Here is a 19436-nt window from a genome sequence, read left to right on the forward strand (position 1 = left end):
TTCTTGCACTTTTTTACTGTTTTGCTTGTTGAGGCAAAGCATTTTGAACTGCTTTTGTAGGAGACAGAAAAGAAGATAGAAAAGAAACAGTGGATTTAATTTATCATGCTTAATAGTAGTACATAATAATAGTAATCCTAGTTACTTTACATAATGTTTTAATAATATTTAATTACATACATATTTCACATAAAAACGTATAAGCACCCTACACTATATTAGTATAACATAAAAGCTAGAATTTATTGAACACGATTAAATTAATATTCAATCAAAAAATAGGATACAATTAAAAATGAAAACGCAATTAAAAACAGCATGCAAGTAATTTATTTGTTGATCTTTTTTAAAATCCACAACATTAAAATCACTCAACAAATGTTATACTATACACAGGTCCTGTTGAGCAGGATCAATGCTTCACTTTCGATCATTAAATTGGTGGTGATGCTGCATTTTACATTTGTGATTGCAGGGATTTTGCTTGCACAGGAGTATCCTCATGTTGTTGTGCTTTTGCTTTTACCTGAATAAAGAGTCTGAATGTGTTTCCCACCACTGCTTGTCTGCACTGCATTTATCAGTGGAGTTTCTGTGGTGGGGTGGGGCCACACTGTGGCTGCAGAACTGCACGTTAAGAACAAAACACAACCTGTGCAGCAGGTTGAGCCAGTAGGCTATGCAATTTGAAATATCAACTCATTTTTTTCTTGTTTCTAAACATTATGGCCATCTGCATGCCTAACCTGCTCGTCCACTTTATGTTTAAAAAGCTGTGACTTTTGGAAAGCAGAGTCATTTTTCTCTGGACTTCCTTCTCTGAAACATTCCTTGTAAAGTGAGCTCAAAGGTCACTCTGAAGAGAGCTCATTCACCACTTCACAGTAATTCTATCGTCCAAACCCAAGAGGATCTGCATCTGCTACAGTGTGTAAACATAATTAAATCAAATCAAGCTTTTTATGGTCACAGACACAATCATACACAGTACAACAGAAAGTGAAATCTGACCTCTGCATTTAACTCATCCTAAGCAGTAGGAACAGTGGGCAGCTCTTGTGCCAGTGACAGAAACGCTCAGCCCTGCTCTGGTTTTGAATAATATGATGATGATTTTTTTGTTTTTGTTTTGTAAATGTCCAACTGTCCCTTCAGTCATGTAGTGCAGAGTGCCAGAAATTTGGAGAATTCACAGAATGTCGTTGACAGACAGTTTGCTACATTTTTCTGTGATTTACAGTTTACAGTAAATGATTTCAGTAAATTCCAAACAAAGCATCTGCGGTAAGAAATTCACACTTAAAACTTGTCTGAATACAAGACAAAACCTATCCTTTTGGTGATATCAGGCCAAACAGGTTTAATTAAATCTTGTGTGACTCATATATGTCGTGCATGTCATGTGTATACGTGCCACACTGACAGGTGAATTCCAGAGCTTGTGTGGGTCCGGTGTGGGGAATGTAGATGGAAGACTTCCTTGTAGCAGCAGGGTGGAGACTCCTGCGGAGGCTGGTTTCACTCATTCTCACTTCCCTGTTGGCACAGTGTGGACGACAGCAGGCACAGAGGCAGAGCTGGACACTGACTGAACTTTCACCAGCCAAAGGTAAGCAGTCTGAATGCAGATGGTTTATCAGGTTTCTTAAGGTTGACCTGAACTGAACGTGTGCAGACAGGCACTGGGTAAGGTATAAGGAAGTATTCCAGTAAAATTGTACTGAACGTTACTTATTAACAGTGCAGTGCATTTGAAGGTGTCTTGGTCATTTTTATTGTATTCTTATTTTTATTTTTGTTACTTTGTCATTAATTTGAGATAATTAACAGATAAGGTTTGGTGTAAGAATTTGTGTATTCTATCTCTATCTATCTCTGATCTTGTTTCATTGAGGGATTTTTCCACCTTTGTCAAAGTGATTAATTTAAATTAGATTAAATTTATAACCCTATTAGTCTCATTCACTTATTTACTTTTAATACTAAGCTTTATGCATCTTGTCTACTTCAGTGAAAATCTGAGGTCAACTTTTTTTGTCAATCCATTAATTCTCTGCAGTGATAAGTCTCTAATTAATGTAATGTACTTAAATAACATGCTTAACTACAGTTTGGATGTACTTGTACATCACTGGAGTATTTTACTTTTGTGTTATATCTCTACTGTACTACATTTCAGAGGGAATGTTGCAAAAAGTTTTAAATGGCCTCCACCGGCCCTAATGTTAAAGTGTTGTTTATATGGTAATGCATGAGTAACAATAATTCACTAATGTAGTGAAATATAATGAAATAACACTGCGGACTATTCTGAATAATGAGCATTTTTACATTTGATATTCAGTTTTACTTTTACCTAAGTGAGATTATGAATGCAGCACTGTTACCTGTGCTGGAGATTTTTTTTTCAATTCTCGTACTTTTTTAAGTAAAACCTCTTTCACCATTGATGTTCTGAGCAATTTTATCTGCTGCAGACAAGATCTAATAGTTATTTATTGCTACATACAGTAGTCAGGTTCCCTGATTTTGTTATCCATACTTTTTTTCTGAAAAAACGAACAACATTATACTTTCAGTGCTTAAGATGACGAGGTTGCTCCATCTCATCTTTACTTCTGCTACTGTCTGTGGTGAGAATGTGTGTGTGTGTGTTTGTTTCTGTGTGTGTGTATGCATGTGGTTGAGGGTGTGTGTTAGTACACATGGGGGGTGGGAGGGTTGGGTTTTTCATGTTATTCTGTTTTTATTTATATTGTTTTTAACTCTTGTAAAGCACTTTGTGTTGCACTATGTATGAAAAGTGCTATATAAATAAAGTTTGATTTGATTTGATTTGATTTGATATTGTACATTGGATGTACAAAGATAAGTTTGTGACAAAGGATTTATCTCTCGAGTTTTGAAATTGTGTTGGGTTTAAGACATCAGATTGGACACCATGAGATACTGCTTCACAGGGACACCTCTGATCTGAAGGCAAGTGCTACAGTGTGGGCGTCAGCTAGAAGACCTTCACATTTACTGCTTGGGGAAGAAGTGTGTGCTCTTCTCGACATCAGGGATGATTGTGTCACTCCCAGGAGTGCAGATGATTAGGCAGAGCCAGCTGAGTGTAGGAGACCACACCCAGCCTCAGACAGACAGGGGAACAGACAGACAGACAGACAGACAGACAGACAGACAGACAAATAACACTAAAGGAAAAGGGACAGACAGATAGCAGATCCTAACAGATTTCAACATTCCAGTTCTGTATTTTGAAAATGGAAGGATTTTTTTTTTTATTTTAACCTTCATTTAAGTAAATAAATAAATTTAGCAGTTTGATAAATACAGGTCCAGACATGAAAATCATTTCATCTTCCCTGATTTAGAACAACTGAAAAAAGCAAAAGCAAAGAACAACCTCCTCTGTACATTTCTGTCTGTCATTCTTCATTTTGCTCTCCTCCTGTCTTGGCCGTTCAGAATGCTTTACACTGAGTTACTGCAGTTGTGGGATGAGGCAGTGCAGGCCATGGACGCCAAGGACTGGCAAGGGGCCCTGGCCAAACTCAAGCAGATCACTGAACCCACGTCTCGCACTCTGTTCAACGCTGCCTCGGCTCACGTGGCTCTGGGACAGCTGGACCTGGCCCTGCAGGTGTGTGTGTTGTGTGTGATGGGGGATACAGCGGGAGATGGAGGGTGACACTGAAGTCCCTGTTAACACATAGAGCGATTCAAACTCTTAGACATGACTATTTTGTTATCTAAATAATCTAAATAATCCATGAAGTAGTTAGTACATGTCTAATAAGGGTTTATAAGTTATAGCTAAATGTTAATAATTTACTTTTGCTTGATAGATTAGTTATAAGGAGTTCATAAGAGCAACAACACCAACATGCCACATGTTAGAAGACCACTTCAAAGGACTGTTTCACCTCTAATGGAAAACAACAGCTGAGCATCTGGACTGAAATCCATTTTTATCAAACTTATTAAGATTTACAGCTTCAGACATGATGGATTATTAATTAACTTCAAGTTGTTTTTCAGGAGGTAACTGATCAAGCAGTCCATTGAAGAAGTCTTTCTGATTTAAAGACAAATGAAGTGCAAACTGAAACTAAACCAAAGCCAAAGTTTCAGCAGCTGTCTTTTGAGCAAGAAAACTCTATCTGCCGAGTCATTAGTCTGGATATCACCGCTGCTGAATACTCAGAGTGTAAAGAAAAAAGAAGCATATTGTATTCCCTCCATTTGTTTGTGTCATACCTAAACTTGGCTTTTACCCTCTGTGATATCCAGACTTTAGACCTTGCCATTGCCAAGGATGAACGTCTTGCTGTTGGCTTCTTCCAGAGAGCAGCAGTGATGATGCAGATTGACAGGTAGGGGGCAGCACCCTATCCCAAATACTGACTTCCACTCTGCACTGCAATAAGGACAAACTATGTAACTTCAGAAACTGTCAGAGACAGTAAGACATAATGATATAGGGAAAATCAGTGTGCGATCATCCCCTAATTATAGCTTTTGCTCTCAGTGTCACATATAATGATATTGTTGCTTCCTCAATGTGAGGTAGGTGAAGGGTCAGTCTTATGTTTAAATCTACAGGCTTGGTAGGTTTGAGGTTTAACCACGTGTGTATTAATTAATTAGTTGACATTTTGTGAAATACATTTATTTGACCTCTTGGTGAGGGTTAGATGAGAAGATTGATGCTACTCATATAAATGTAAATGTGTGTTATGTCCGGACTATTTCTTGGCCAGATGCAGTCACTTCCTGCAGATTTTCCATCTCTGTGAGGTTGCCAGGCAACCAGTTGAGACTCCAGGAAGTTACTATGCTTTACTATGAAAAGTCAAACACATAACATCCCTGTTTTTTTTTTTTTTTTTACAGAGCTTTTTGGCCCAGTGTTGCATTTTCATTTTGATCATTTCAACAGTGTTTCATTCATTACTGCACATCTCTTTGTTTGTTTCCACAATGCTGTCTCTCCAGGTTGGAAGAGGCTCTGTCAGACTGTATCTGGGCACAGAAGCACATGAGAGGAAACATGGTCATCGACTACAAACAGCTGGGACTGCGATTCAAACTCTACAGCTGGCAGGTCTGACATTCAGCCTCACACATACACACTGCATCTCACACCTGCATCCACAGAGGGAAATACCAGCCTTCAGCAACTCCCTCTGACACATTACAAAAAAGAGATACAGTCCCAAGAGGTCTGTCAGTACTGAGGAATAAAAACAGAGCAAACCGTGCTGTGTCATCACCTCTATTGTGTAGTTCAAGTGTCACATACACCTGGGAGCTAACAAAGCCTCATTGATGGAGCTGAAGAAGAGGTTACGCAACATCACATATTTCTCACAGTACAGATAAGACATGCTCTAGCTTCCCACAGACGATGCACCTGCAATGCTTGCAGTCAGTCACTAACAGTCAAACTGTGGCCAATGACCAGGGTTCAGAGGCTAATGTGACCACCAGTTTGCAGAATCATGATCAAAGAGAGTCTGCATCATCCACTGCTGATATGATGAAAGCGATGTTGTTTTGTGATGTACGACCATAACAACCACACTGGTTGTTAAGGGAATCCAGTGAGCTGAACTGCCTCTAGAGCAGCATTCTGATAGGAGTCCACAGAAGCATGTATGATGATGGTCATAACAATGATAATGACGGGGCTCAAAGGTGAAATTCTGCTTGATAGATATGCTGAAGTAGTCCTCACTTGTGATTGGTGGTCATAGGGATCATTTGTTCAGACATTGCTGTGCATACATGTTACACAGTGACAGTGTCAAGGTCCCATGAAGTGGATACTTAAAAACTAAAAATAACTGATACTATCGTGCGTCTTCAGCGGTGATCTCATCCTGGGTGTAGGCCAGTGTGAGGTGGTGCAACTGTGTAAAACAACATTTGAAAGTGGCAAGTGGACACGAACAGATGCTAATTCACCCTGGGTACCACAAATAAAGACGAGGACATGGCACCAGGAGTTGTCAATTTGAGTAGAAATTGGACAGTCTGAGCTGTCACACAAACGCTCCTACATGATGACTGCATCGCTAGCTAGAAAACAGCTTGATGAGGGAACCCTTGATAAAGAAAGCTGATGCACTTTTTTCAGGTCTCTGGCCATTTAGATCACAGCTCCGACAGAAGCATTTAATGCGCAGACATATTGCCCTGATTAATGATCAAATAATAATGGTGCTCTTTAGCACTTGTAGCAGAAAAGTGTTTGCCGATAGCTCCATCTGCCCGTGCCTTAAAACAGTACAAACAGTTTATTGTGGTAAATGGTTATGTAAAATCTCTACAAGCAGGTTTTCACACCGCAGTAAAGATAACATCATTATTAATCGGTGGTTCGTGTGTCCCCTAGGTGTTATATAATGCAGCAGCTGTGCACTGTCGGATGGGCCAGTGGGGGCAGGCCAGGGAGGTCCTGCTGTCAGCTTCCCAGGAGAGAGGGGGAGGTCGAGGGGGAAACATAGAGGTGGCTTTGGACAGCATAATGGTGAGTGTGACAACTTTCAGAACAGACTGCAAAGGACATAAGATAGATTTTGGTGATAAATTTTCAGCCAGTTGCGCTTGCACTGTTAATATTGTGTGTGCTTGTTGTTTGCATGTTTGCCATTGCCATACTTGATGTCTCAACAAGGATAAAAAGATGAAAATGATTCTCCCATGAGAGGAAAGTTTGGTCTGTCCTTATTTCTGTAAAGACATAATGAAATGAGCACGTTGACTTCCTGGAAAACAGTGAATCATTGGCTGCGCTCCTGGTATGAGACTTATCAGGTAACAAAGACAGTGAAGCAATTTAAACTGAGTGCAGGTGGTATATGCAGCAGGTCACAGTCACAACTGGTGGGTGTAAACATAACACAATAAGGTGAACTAAAAATGATATACTCACACGATATGTAATACAAAAAATAATCAAAAAGATAACCTTAAACTACATAACAAAATGTACCTACATGGGCAGTTTAACATTCAACATGTGAATACTAACAACATGAGGCTAGAGTTTCTCTACACATGACGTACAGCACTGTCCATGGTTCTGAAACATCATCGAAGCTACAGTCACAACAACCAATAATTGTATTGTCTGTGCTATTTCCCTATAGATACACAAATCTTAAAGGGGGTGAAAATACAGCTGAGGGGGTGAAGCCACATTAAAACCCCTCATGGTGCCTTGCCTGCACTGAGAGCCCATCTCTCTTTAGCGGGAACGCCCTGACACTCACACTCCAGCTGCTCCACTGGAGCTCCAGTGGAGCAGCTGGGGTTGGTAGAAAAGGAGGAGTAGCCTTTTTTACTTTCCCCACACAGATTTCGCCTGCCAGACCTTATATTGAACCAACCTTAGAATGATGTCTCACTGTGTTAAATCCCACCCCAACAAGCTCTTTCAACATAAACGAGTTCAAATTAAGTAAAGGAGCCATTTCATTGTGTCTTTAAGCGACACGTTTAGGTTACAGTTTTGTAGATCTTCTTGTAAAAGGTGAAGCTGGCTCCTGCTCCTGCTCACTAAAAATGAAATTACTGCTCCCCTCATGACTTTTCTTAAACTACATTTTGACCACTTATTTGGACTTGAAATATCCATTTTATATGATTTTACACACCATCATTGTCATTTGCACTGAAAAAGAACGTTTTCCTCTGACAACAGCGGGAGGAGATCCTGGACCCTCTGCTGGTGCCTGAGGGTGTGGTGTTTCGCCCCAGGAAACAGGATGTGGAGCAGCTGCAGCAACGAGACTTCCTGGGCAAAGCAAAGGTAGAGTCCCCATGGTCAATGTTTTGTCATGGCTGTGTTGTAAGAGACTCAGATTACTCCGAACATCCAAGGTCTCACTCCACAAGCTTGTCACTTTTATAAAACAAATGAATCAACCAAAATAGTGCAGAATTCAAATTGGAAGTCACACCACCTCAGTGTGAATCCTGGTCCCCCAAGGGCCCCAGCGGTCCCAGGGTCCACTGTATGTCATTTAGATATTTGCTAGATGATGTATGACTAAAATGTACTATTAACTAAGCTTATTATTATTATTATTATTATTATTATTATTATTATTATTATTATTAATAATAAATGATTCTAATTGATTGGCTTCGTCTTGTGGATGAACCCTTATACCAAAATCTAATTTAAAATATTTTTGTAAAATTTGGTGCATATTCTAAATTAAAGTCTTATTGAAACTAATTAACTCACAACAGTGGCTAATTAAGGCCAATGGGGCTAGATAAGCAGGGTGCTGGCTAGCCAACTGAGGGGTCATGACATTCAAATGAAAGTGAATATGAAGCCAGTGGGACCAGGTTAGCCAGAACAGATAGAATGTATAAGGCAGGGGCCTAATGATCATCATCGTTCAACACGAGCACAGGGCTTCCATAAGAATGCACTATGTGTATTGATAGCTAACTTCAGACTTGAGATAGTTATGACATATTATCTTTAACTAACAGATTTAGAAATGCCACATTGAAGTAATTTAAGTAGTTACTTGCTTTATTAAAACAATACGATCATCTTTCATTTCAACTCTCTGATTGAAAACCTAGTTCTGCTTCCTTTAAGAAACTGCACCCAAATTGTTCCATTATATTTAAGACAAACTTAGAAACATTAAGCAAGATAGGCAGCCTTTGAAATAAGACTCTAACAGATATTTTTAGATAGAAATGAAACTACATTTGGATTCAACTGTGTAGAATTCACTCATGTTTGATGCTCTACTTGCAGGTGATTTCCTCCATGATTCCCAATGATGATTTTGGGGGCTTTGAACCTCTGAGGCTGCAGGTAAGAATGACCACTGTCAGTATGAAGACAGACATCTTCATCAGTCACTCCCTTTGCTAATTGTCACCCTGTCTTTTCCACAGAAACCTGGTTTCTATGAGCCCAAGGTGGATGGAACTCAGTGAGTATTATCACCAGTTGCATAGAAACATTACTAACCTGAGCTAATGAGAAGTTAATACTTCTATTCAGTCACATATTGCAGTAAAACAATGCTTGAAAGACTAATTTCGTCTTTTCACTACCTGTTAGGGATTCTCGATACATGCGCATGCGGACCCCATACATGGCTCGGGGCCCTGGACAGCTGACAGTGCCGGGAGGGGCCATGGTGTTTTTATTCGGCGAGGAGGACAGGAATGGGATGGCAACTGTCATATATGATGGACAGGTGAGGAGAAAGGGAAACTGATTCTACAATGTGTGTCTATGTCCTGAGAAATGCCCTCATTTCTCTTTTTGGGCTTCAAACCACCTAAAATACAATTACATATAATATAACAATAATATGTTGGAGCTTTGAATTAAATTTTCTTTCTAATGTGCTGAAGTGTAATCAGATCTCACATCTTTGGTCAACAGTCAGTTTCATTTGCTGCCTTGTATTCTGTGTGAAATTTTGAGTTAGAATGATGTGCTGAAAAAACTACAATGAATGACAAGTGGATCAGTGAAACTTACAGATGCTGTGTGTGTTCTCTAATTTAACAAACCAGATCAAATGAATACATCATTATTGGTCTGAGTGTGTGCTTGCACAAGTGAGGTTACATCAGAAGTGGCTAAATTCCAAACAATGCCTGTCTGAAATTTTGATCCACCCTGAAGTATTTTGAAATTTTCCAATTAGATTTGCTTTATTTTATTAATTCACTTCAGTCATATTTAATTTACACAACTGTGCCAAAATATAATTAGGGAGGGAGAAATGCTAAATCCCTTTATTATATTTTAATTATCAAATGTATTTTTGCTATTGCTATAAGCTATAATTTATATTTTCAAAATAACTGTGTATCATACAACACTGTGAAAACAATGTGACAGTATGAAAGTATGAAAGGGGTTGCTTGTAATGATGAACCTACAGAGATTTATCACTTATTACCAATTTGCTCCCCTCTGCTTTCCGGAGCATCATTGTTGCAGCTCAATGTTCAGGTGTCTGCCTGCTGCTTCACTCTTTAGGCTCACTCTCATTGCTTTCATAGCGTTCCTGGGCTTTTCAGCCACAGCAGGCAGCTGTTTTTAGAGACAGTTCAATGCTACCCTAATCTGACACACCAGATGGATTGTTACACAGAACCATCTGGGAAGACGTCCTCGAAAACTGGAAAAGGGCAGGCACAAAAAATACAACTGATTGGATGAACCATCTGTCTATCACCTTCAATCATGGCCTAACTTCAGTCAATTAATCATATGATTTAAACCAAATTTGAAACCATGATTAAAATCCTTCTTCACTCTTCTTTCAGTGAAGAAATACTCTCCAGTTCTGATAGAACTGATACTCTACCAGCATCTACACTACGACTGTGGTTTGTCCACAAGTGCATAACACGAAACCCGGCAAGATGGATTCTTGGCTCACATGATCTCATATGATCAAGTGAATCCATTCAAATCCATTTTTTGGATATGCACAGATATTGCGCAGACTTGCTCCCATGAACTGCCTCCTGATCGACATAATCTGCCATAAACATTGGACCACTTCCTCTCAGCATCATAACTTAAACAAAATTAAACACACATTTACACACCTTACTTCAACCAGCACAATTCCCTCTCTACAGTGTCTGGATCTCCACCATCCATCAAAGATAGACATCAATTCATTTGTTTCAAAAACATAGAAAAGAAGTGCCCCTTATAAATTCATCACATCTTGTGTCGTAATCATCAGATTCAGACTCGGGTGATTGTTGTCTGTACAGTGTGAACAGAGCTAGTAGCCAAAGCAGCACGACTTTTCATGATGCAGATGTGCCAAAATACAAACAATAGGCTCAAGGCTTAAAAAGAGACTTTCTGAGGTTTAAGTTCAATGCCAATGCCACATTATATCTGAGCCTTTTCCATATACACAACCTCCAGTTTTTAAAGAAAATCATGCAATCTGGCTCAATGCATTCTTCCACTAAACTTGGGTTTACGCCACAGTCACTTTTGGTATAATTCAAAGACAGATGTGTTCGTGACACAAACAGATACAGGCAGTAGCTTTGCGTTACACTCCTACTACGCTCTCGCCATCAAATGGCAAAGAGACAGAGACCAGCTGGTGAACAGAGGGGAATATTTAGCAGCCAAAAAAAGCCCAATATTTTTCCTCAAGAGATGATAGAGACCAAACCTGAGCAAAAACAGTGAATATTGGACTTACATTCATCAGATGACACAAACACGACTCCAAACTAATGACAGTGTGTCTGCAGGGTGTATAAATAGGCAACTGTGAGAATCATATATTGCAAGTTCAATCAAATAGAATAATATTTAATATTTGAAACCTACCATGTGTAATTTGTGTGTAACCATTCCTCTTCAGGTTGCCAAAACCCCCGAATTTGCAGAAATAGCACTGAGAATTTGATGTCTACAATCCTTGGTCACAACACTCTGTTTTTTTTTAAAGTGTTTGTAAAGTGTTTTTTTTTTTCAGTGTTTGATTTTAGGTCTTTATTTTTCAGAGAGGACTTCTGCCAGTGTCCCTGCTTGACCCTGCAGATGTCAAGACGTCCAAAGGCAAAACGGAGAATGTAATGTATTTTTCCATGAGATAATCTGACACAGAATCAGCTTTATTGGCTAAGTGTGTGTACACATGCAAGGAATTTGAGTTTTTAGTTGCTCTCAATGTTACACTCAGTTGCACAGAAATAGAGATAAAAGTAGACATACAGCTAAACAAGGACAAAAAAGTAGGAAAAATAAACATAGCACTAGTATATACCTATACATGGCATATGAGTAGGTGAAAAAATAGGTGTACTTATATACATATAAATATGTAGTGATGAACAACAACATACAATCTCTATATACAAGTCAGATGAGTCTGTAATTACAAACAATGCAACTAGTGCAAAGAAATAAATGAGTGGAGTGAAAAAAAAGTCGAGTGAAAAACATGCATCTCCAGATGTGTTGCTTTTTTTTTTTTTTTTTTGATAAAATGAAGGATTAAGGGCTCCTTTGTGATTGAGAATATTTTCCTACTTCTTAAGATAAATAAACTCTTTAAAGAGCATCTTGGATTATCTGAAAATACATGGTCACAAAGCTGAAAATAGGCTGTTTAGACCTCATGAAAGGTTTACTTTTTAGAGTGGTTCTCACAGCCCAATGACACTACAAACACATGGTGATCTTACTGAGTATGATGCTTGGCTGTAGACTGAACTAGCCAACTGCATATAAAGTAGTTAAAATCAGCTCAACCATAAACATCTACAGCAGTAAAATGCAACATACACATTAATGCAGCATTGATATTAATCTAAAAGCATCATATGATAACAGCAGAGTGTCAGGGGTCTGCAGTGATGTTTCCTGACTGACTGCTTATCAAAGATGACACCCCATTATGGTCCTTGTGGACCTCAGAAATCTAAAGGTTTCCATAGCAGACACAATGCTGTTGAGTGTGGTGATGGGGGGCAATGGGGGGCTTCCCCTGAAGTCCGCTGTCATCTCTACTGTTCTGACCATGCTCACTTCCAGGTTGTTATGAACTTCATCTTTACTTCACCCCTGAGACCAGGCAGCAAGACTGTTGAGTCAGGGAAAATGCATGAAAATGTGCTGAACATCCCTGCTAGAGTTAAAGCCCTTCAGCCAGAGCAGTTGAAGATTAATCGGCTCCTTTCAACAAAAGACAAGCTTCCTGCTGGGAGAAAAATTCTATGTTTTTTTTCTCTGCAGGAAAAATTGCTGACCTTCTCGTCTTGTCTTCTTCCACAGAGAATTCCCAGTGGGATCCCTCTCCCACCAGGACTCAAGCCACCGACTCGCCCAAAGGTCCATCCCAGCCCTGTAGCTCCTCCTCAGGGTAAAATCAATGGCAGTCCTCCTGGTCCTCCTATGCTACTTTCTTGAGGGCCCTCTGCCTCAACTCCCTCCCTCCCTCTGCTTCAGGAAGCACTCCTCTATTACAACAGATGATTCCAGGGCTGGAGCAATATTTTTTATGTGCACTGTCTGGCACTTATTTTTGATTTGAAAAGAAAAGTGCTGATACTTTTAGTTGTTTGTTGCCAAAGGACACAAAGAAAGAGATGTCAGGTTGTAGAGGAACACATCTCGACAACTACTGGACAGTTTGGCTAATTTCCTGATAATCCTCTTTGAGGATGTATCCTGGGAAGATTTTATAACTTCATTACAGCAAAGACCTAGCTGTGTGATAGTTACAGAGTTTAGTTAGAACTAAATCTTTGTTCATTATTCATTGATTACACTAAAACTTTATCCTTCATTCATGTTGAATTGTACGCTTAACTGTAGACATATCTGACCTTTTTGCATGCTCAGCTGACCTGCTGTGCACTGACAAAAAGACTTCTAGGTCAGTTGCTCCAAAAATAGACACTGTGGCACCCTGGGGTGCCCACCACCCTCATTTATGTATGGGGCAAGAGCTACAAGGGGCAAGGTGACTTTGCTGTCTTTGTGATTTTGGACTACCTGCTCTCGCAATTTGTGGGGACTTTACATTATACTGTTTCTAAAATCACTTCCTCTTTACTATATAGTGCACTGTATTGACATTTTACAGATTCAAAAATTAAATCTCAATTTTCTGCCAGAGTAGTGCATGAGTGACAGAGGGAGTGATGTCAGACAGAGCCTGAAAAATAAATAAATGAATGAAAGTAAATATTCAAATCAAAGACATACAAGAATTTTTAAAAGAATACAAACAAACTGGGGTATAAGGAAGACACAATAACATGCCTCTGAGAATCTATAGATCTTGAGATGAGAAGGAAAACACACTGCAGAGTTTGCTCAACCACACAGGTAGACTGTTCCATAACCTGAAGCCAGGACAACAAAAGCTCTGTCACCACAAGTCTTAAACTTTGAACAGGAAACCTTGTTCTAATCACCTGAGAGGTCTGGTGGACCTGGGATCGATAACTCACTGACAGTAAAAGTAATTCAATCTTAATCCTGACAAGAAGTCAGGGTAGTAAAGGCAGCACCTGGGTAATATCAATCAATGAATCCAGGAATCCAGGTCATTTATTTGTCATTTTACAACACAGGGTTGTACAGATAGAAGAGATGGAAGTTGGAAACCCCCTTATGCTACTCATATAAAACATATTATGTACATACAGTATATTCATATACATGTACAGATGCTGTGGAGTATTAGTAAGTAATTACACATCAGAAATTTCACTAATTCTAAATATGTAAACAACTTGGATAAAACAAGGATATAGAGATGTAAGCCTGCTACCTGGGCGTTTGTTTCCAACCTGTCTGAGTACAATGTTATTGCTGATACGTAAGAGATGTGATTCACTGGGATAGGTTCACGTCCTTTCCAGTCTGTCTTAAAACAATAGGCAGGGGCCCATAGAAACAATGAAACGGGTTTTACTTGGTGTAATAATTCCTCCTGTCTAAGCTGGCCATTAAGCGATCCCTCCCTAAATCTTTTTCAGTGTAATTAATGAGGGACAAAATCCACACTCTGAGCAAAAAAATGTTCCATTAAGTGTAGCTGAACTTAATATGAGTCAAATCAAATGGGTATCTTCGAAAATTTTCCAGACTAAGGCCAGACCTCTTAATCTGAAATTTGGCAAAGAAACTGTCTGGGGAAGCAAAAAGTGATGTCTTGTACAAAAAGAACTGTACATTTGGAGGATATACATTTGATTTGTCATTCTCAGGTTGCTGAAGATATTCATTTCAAATGATCTTTGGAATATATTTTTTGCAGAATGTGGATTTTGTCCTCTACCAGGCTCACTGAATTGGCTTTAGGAAGGCTTTTAATGGCCAGTGTGAACAGATGGAATGATTACAGCAAGAATAAACAGCTGTACATTCTGAGTATTGTTTGAAGACAGGCTTGAAAAAATATGAACCTTTCCTTTACGCACCGCTCCTGTTAAAGCTGCTGGGGGTGTAATGGAACATGCAGCGTCTCAGGGCAACAGACTCAGGGAACATTTCCTTGTCTAACCTTCCTGTAGACTTGTACTGCATGTGCTCAGACTGTACCTGTACTGTGTTTTCCCTGCAGTACGTTTTCCCTCAGACACTCCACCTCCATCCTACACTACAGCCACCCACGCACCACTGCCAGCCTCAGAGCCTCCCAAGTACACAGCCAACGCAGCCAGCCACCAGGTAATATCCCCCTCTGAAAAGCCACATTCATCTGTGCTAGCTGAAAGGTGATGTCACATCAAAGTTCTTTTCCTCATACATCCAGCTTACGACACACATGCGCACACACCCCCACACCCACACACACACTATCCTTCTCTTTCTACCTGATCTAAATTTAGAATCATTGTGCGGACTTGTGAAGAAACTGCTTTGTAAGGTTGAACTTAGCAGGGGGAATGCTGATGTGTCCCGATTAAGTCACTATGACGCTCACGGGAGGCAGAGGTATTCAGAGTTTGGATATAAATATTCTTTTGTGTCTCTGCATGCCACAGTGACCTGGAAAGATCCATTTATATATGAAGTAACTGATGAACTTTCTGTTCCACATTTACCATGAAATCTCTGTCCAGGCTACGCAGGAAGATTTCAGATCAAATTGATGAGGATGATGCGAACCATGGCGAGCTGAACAAAAGCAGCTGGAGACACCTCATTTCATTTCATCGCCCTAACCAATCAGTTTAATCACCATGTACAACACGTGTACAGGGACTCAGTGACATTAATGCAGAGTCCTGATAAAGTTTCATAGCACTGAAACATTGATCAAGGACTTCGGAGGCTTTCACTTATACACACTACACACATTATCAAAGGCAGTCAGCATTCACACAGTTTAATAAAATGTCAGAGCACACCCACATCCAGTCATCACTCTGATGTTGTCTATTTTATCCTGATCTCAAGGGACAACAATTACGCTGTTGAATCTGATATCTTATTCAATTTGGAGTAACGATTTAAAAAGTATTTGCAGTTACTGAACCAGATCAGTATTTCAAACTAAAAGCTGTATTTGCGTTATCTTTTAACGTGTTCCTGCTCCTTGTTCCCAGCGTGGTGGCACAGCTCAGGGAGCAGAGGCGGGCTCTGTGGTGGTGAAGGTCCACTACACATACACTGTGGCTCTGTCTGTCCCTCTGGACACGCCGTACCATGAACTGAAGGAACAAATCGCACAGAAATTGGGCCAGCCAGCGTCTGAATTGCGCCTCAGGTAACCACAGGCCTGCCAACCCACTTCTGTCTCCTTGAATTTCAACAAGTGATGCCTCATTTCTAAAAATATGCTTTTCTTTGTCCACTCCATGCTGTGGGTCCAGTATCTGTTCTGAGACACAGGGCACTGAGACTGCAACTCCACAGACATGAGTGGTCCATGAAAAGAGCAAGAAATAGCAGAATAAGACTGACACAGCATCACCATGGGAAAAAAACACATCACAAATATATGATGTTATTTAAGGATTGATAACAACCAGTCAATTCGTCTACCTGTTCGGTGCCTACACAACAAATAACAAGCATCAGAGCCTTGCACTGATGTCTATAATAATCTCTGTTGTAATTTTTTCATGTCCTCTGCCTGTTTGCCCCTATGATGCCCTCAATTTCCCATAATTCCCCTGCTACCACTCCCCCTCACCACTCCCTCTGTTTCTCTCTCTCTCTCTCTCTCTCTCTCTCTCTCTCTCTCTCTCTCTCTCTCTCATCAGACATAAGCAGCATGGCTCCCAGGTGCTGATACCTCTGGATGGAGAGGTGGAGCCAGGTCACACTGTGCAGGAGGTGGCTGAGGCTGGTAGAGCCACCCTGTGGTGCCAGGTGAGCATTTAAACTCACACCTATTACACAATCGCCAATGTATAACACACTTCCTCATGTACACTAGAACAATGACGGCATGTCAAAATGTCAACCACTGTATCCAATTAAATAAAAGCTTTTAGTGTATTTTTTCTACATACAGTTATTGGTACTAGAATAGTAATGTACTAAGATAATAATGTCATGTATTTTATTTTTACAAAACAAAAAAACAAAAAAACAAACAAAAAACAACAAAAAAAAAGTTAAACTCAACAATCTGACTCATGGTCAAGTTTGTTAAAAAGAGCATTAAAGATGCACCGCAGGCGAAATCATTCCTATCTCTTTTTTGTACAGTCCCTTAGAAATAAGATAATTTCACTTTGCTTTCACTGAACAGTTTCTCATGCCCTAAGTTGTAAATATTTAATTACTGATTCCTTCAGCTAATTGTCTAATTTAGATAGATAGATAAATGGATAGAAGTGCGCAAACTGCCTTGAGATGTGTGAAATGAATGTGACTGGAAGCTCTATGTTAAAAAGATTCATTGCACTTTGCCAGAACTAGCAGAAAATGTAAATGTAAGTGCAGTTTGTGAGTTAGACCTCGGCAGCCTCCTAATCCACTGAGAGTCCACACTGCGCCAGAGTCAGGGTGAGTTAAAATGCTTGATGGCCACCAGCAGGAATGTGCTGCTTGGTGGAACACCTCGGGGGTATGAGTCTTTGGCTGGAGACATGTCATGGAGAGGGAGGGAGAAGTTGTTCAAGATGCTAACCAACTTGGACAGCATCCTCTTCTCCGTCACTGCGTCCAGAGAGCCCTGCTCATCGCCTCCTCCAATCACAGAGCAGAGCTGGCCATCCTGACCAACTAGTGTCAGTGTCTCACAACACCACGCTCCATCCCCCTGCATACAGCAGCATACAAGACAGCACTGGCCTTGTAGAACATCTACAACATCTTGTTTCAGGCTGGGTGAAAGTGAGTGAAAGGGGGCCTATGTGTCGAATCTTGTTCAGATCATCAGCCCAGCTAGATCTACATTCCCCCGCTTGGACATTTGGTTGGTTATAGTGAGTGATGCTCCTCATCCCCCTCCAGACCTCCCTGGTGTGTTTCTGCTGTAGTCTGGCCTCCATCCTGTAGCATCTACGCCTAAACAGATTTCCCTCCTTTGTGCTGTTGTACTTCAGACAGAGCACCCCCTGGCCAACCGTACCATCCTCTACCAGATGGTGGCGCTGTATGACTACACTGCTCAGGGCCCAGAGGACCTGGAGTTCAGTGAAGGGGACACCATCGACATCCTGGGTGAAGGTGAGGCCCTGCAGGTTAACCTCATCCTGAATGAACTGTCTTTAGTCTTTGTCAGACACTTTGATTTGAAATGTCCTCAGACTGCTTCATCCCCTGTTCAGATGTGAGTCTCACTGCCTCTTTACATTTCTCTCCTACGCTCTGTTGTAGTTAACGAGGAGTGGCTGGAGGGACACTGTGCAGGAAGTATCGGCATCTTCCCCAGCTGCTTTGCCTACAAGGAGAACACCGACATCACCCAGAGCATTCAGTTATAAAAGCAGGCGTGTTACTGTGCAGTCATCTCGAATAAACTATTTAACCTGTGAATGGCTGCTGTTTACAGCCTATGAACAACCAAACATCACCCTTATAGGGACATGCACTGCACTCAGTAGTGACTTTATTGTACTTAGAAAACAATTGTTTCTCAAATGATATTATTGTAATGCTGCTGTAGTGGCTAAGAGTATGTCTATGGTACTGAGGAGTATGTTTATATTAAACCTGTTTTTCTTGTTTTCTGTATCCCATGGGATCACTGTAATATTCTTGTTGTATCCTATGATATTCAGAAAAGGGTTTATACTGACCTTTATGATATTTCTATCTGCTGTGGTCAACATTATGTTCCTGTAATATTTCTACAGGGTTATAATGATCCTGGTCTGGCAACTTTAAAGTGTGGTGAGGTTGCTCTCTTGGGATTAAAATTGTATCCTGTTTCCCGATGCATTTTCTTAATACTGTTTATTCCATCTCAGTGTGTCCTTAATGATTAAATAAAGATATAATGAATTTACCAGTGATATAGGATTGACTGTAGTAATATTAGTAATACATTTATTAAACTGGTGGAAAAATACTGAAACCTATATTATTTATTGGCCTAAAAGTGGTCAAATCTTAATATACTGAGTTTAAAAATATTTGAATGAGCCTATAAAATACCCACCATGTGTAAGTTCTTAACTTTTTTTTCCCCTTGACCTTATTGTCTTTACTGGCCCTGGTTGAAAGAGTTAAGAATAAAACTACAACTTTTTCAAGAATAAGTATAATTAAAATATAGTTTAAGAGTGTTCACATCCCCGATTCCTGAACAACTGGGACGCTATTAATAAAAACTGATAATTTCCAAACAAACTGTATTTATTGACAGCAGTTTTACTAAGTGTTCCTGAGTCCATGTAATAACATCCTTTCTAAACTCATGTGTTCACAAAGTGGTGAACCTCTCTCCATCCTCCCTTGTGAACGACTG

At 40.0% G+C, this 19436-nt stretch overlaps 1 protein-coding gene across 1 annotated transcript; it reads left to right on the top strand.

The window, feature by feature from the left end:
* The first annotated feature begins 1539 nt into the window (after positions 1–1539).
* noxa1 (NADPH oxidase activator 1) lies at positions 1540–18896 on the top strand. The gene is made up of 16 exons (XM_076731328.1): positions 1540–1609; positions 3472–3646; positions 4297–4379; positions 5002–5110; positions 6404–6538; positions 7715–7822; positions 8798–8857; positions 8941–8978; positions 9110–9248; positions 11554–11622; positions 12827–12914; positions 15129–15235; positions 16117–16277; positions 16777–16885; positions 18070–18193; positions 18344–18896. The coding sequence occupies exons 2-16, from the start codon at positions 3473–3475 to the stop codon at positions 18448–18450; spliced, it is 1611 nt and encodes a 536-aa protein (XP_076587443.1). The 5' UTR covers positions 1540–1609; position 3472; the 3' UTR covers positions 18451–18896.
* The last annotated feature ends 540 nt before the right edge of the window (positions 18897–19436 follow it).

Source organism: Chaetodon auriga, chromosome 5 (assembly GCF_051107435.1).
Source record: "Chaetodon auriga isolate fChaAug3 chromosome 5, fChaAug3.hap1, whole genome shotgun sequence".
NCBI classification, from domain to species: Eukaryota; Metazoa; Chordata; class Actinopteri; order Chaetodontiformes; family Chaetodontidae; genus Chaetodon; species Chaetodon auriga.

What these genes read in the sequence shown, in the direction of transcription:
- noxa1 (XM_076731328.1), top strand. Translation starts at nt 3,473, where the DNA reads ATGCTTTACACTGAGTTACTGCAGTTGTGGGATGAGGCAGTGCAGGCC. An exon ending in TGGCTTTGGACAGCATAATG is followed by an intron (nt 6,539 to 7,714) that starts GTGAGTGTGACA and finishes CTCTGACAACAG; the next exon opens with CGGGAGGAGATCCTGGACCC. An exon ending in GCGTCTGAATTGCGCCTCAG is followed by an intron (nt 16,278 to 16,776) that starts GTAACCACAGGC and finishes CTCTCTCATCAG; the next exon opens with ACATAAGCAGCATGGCTCCC.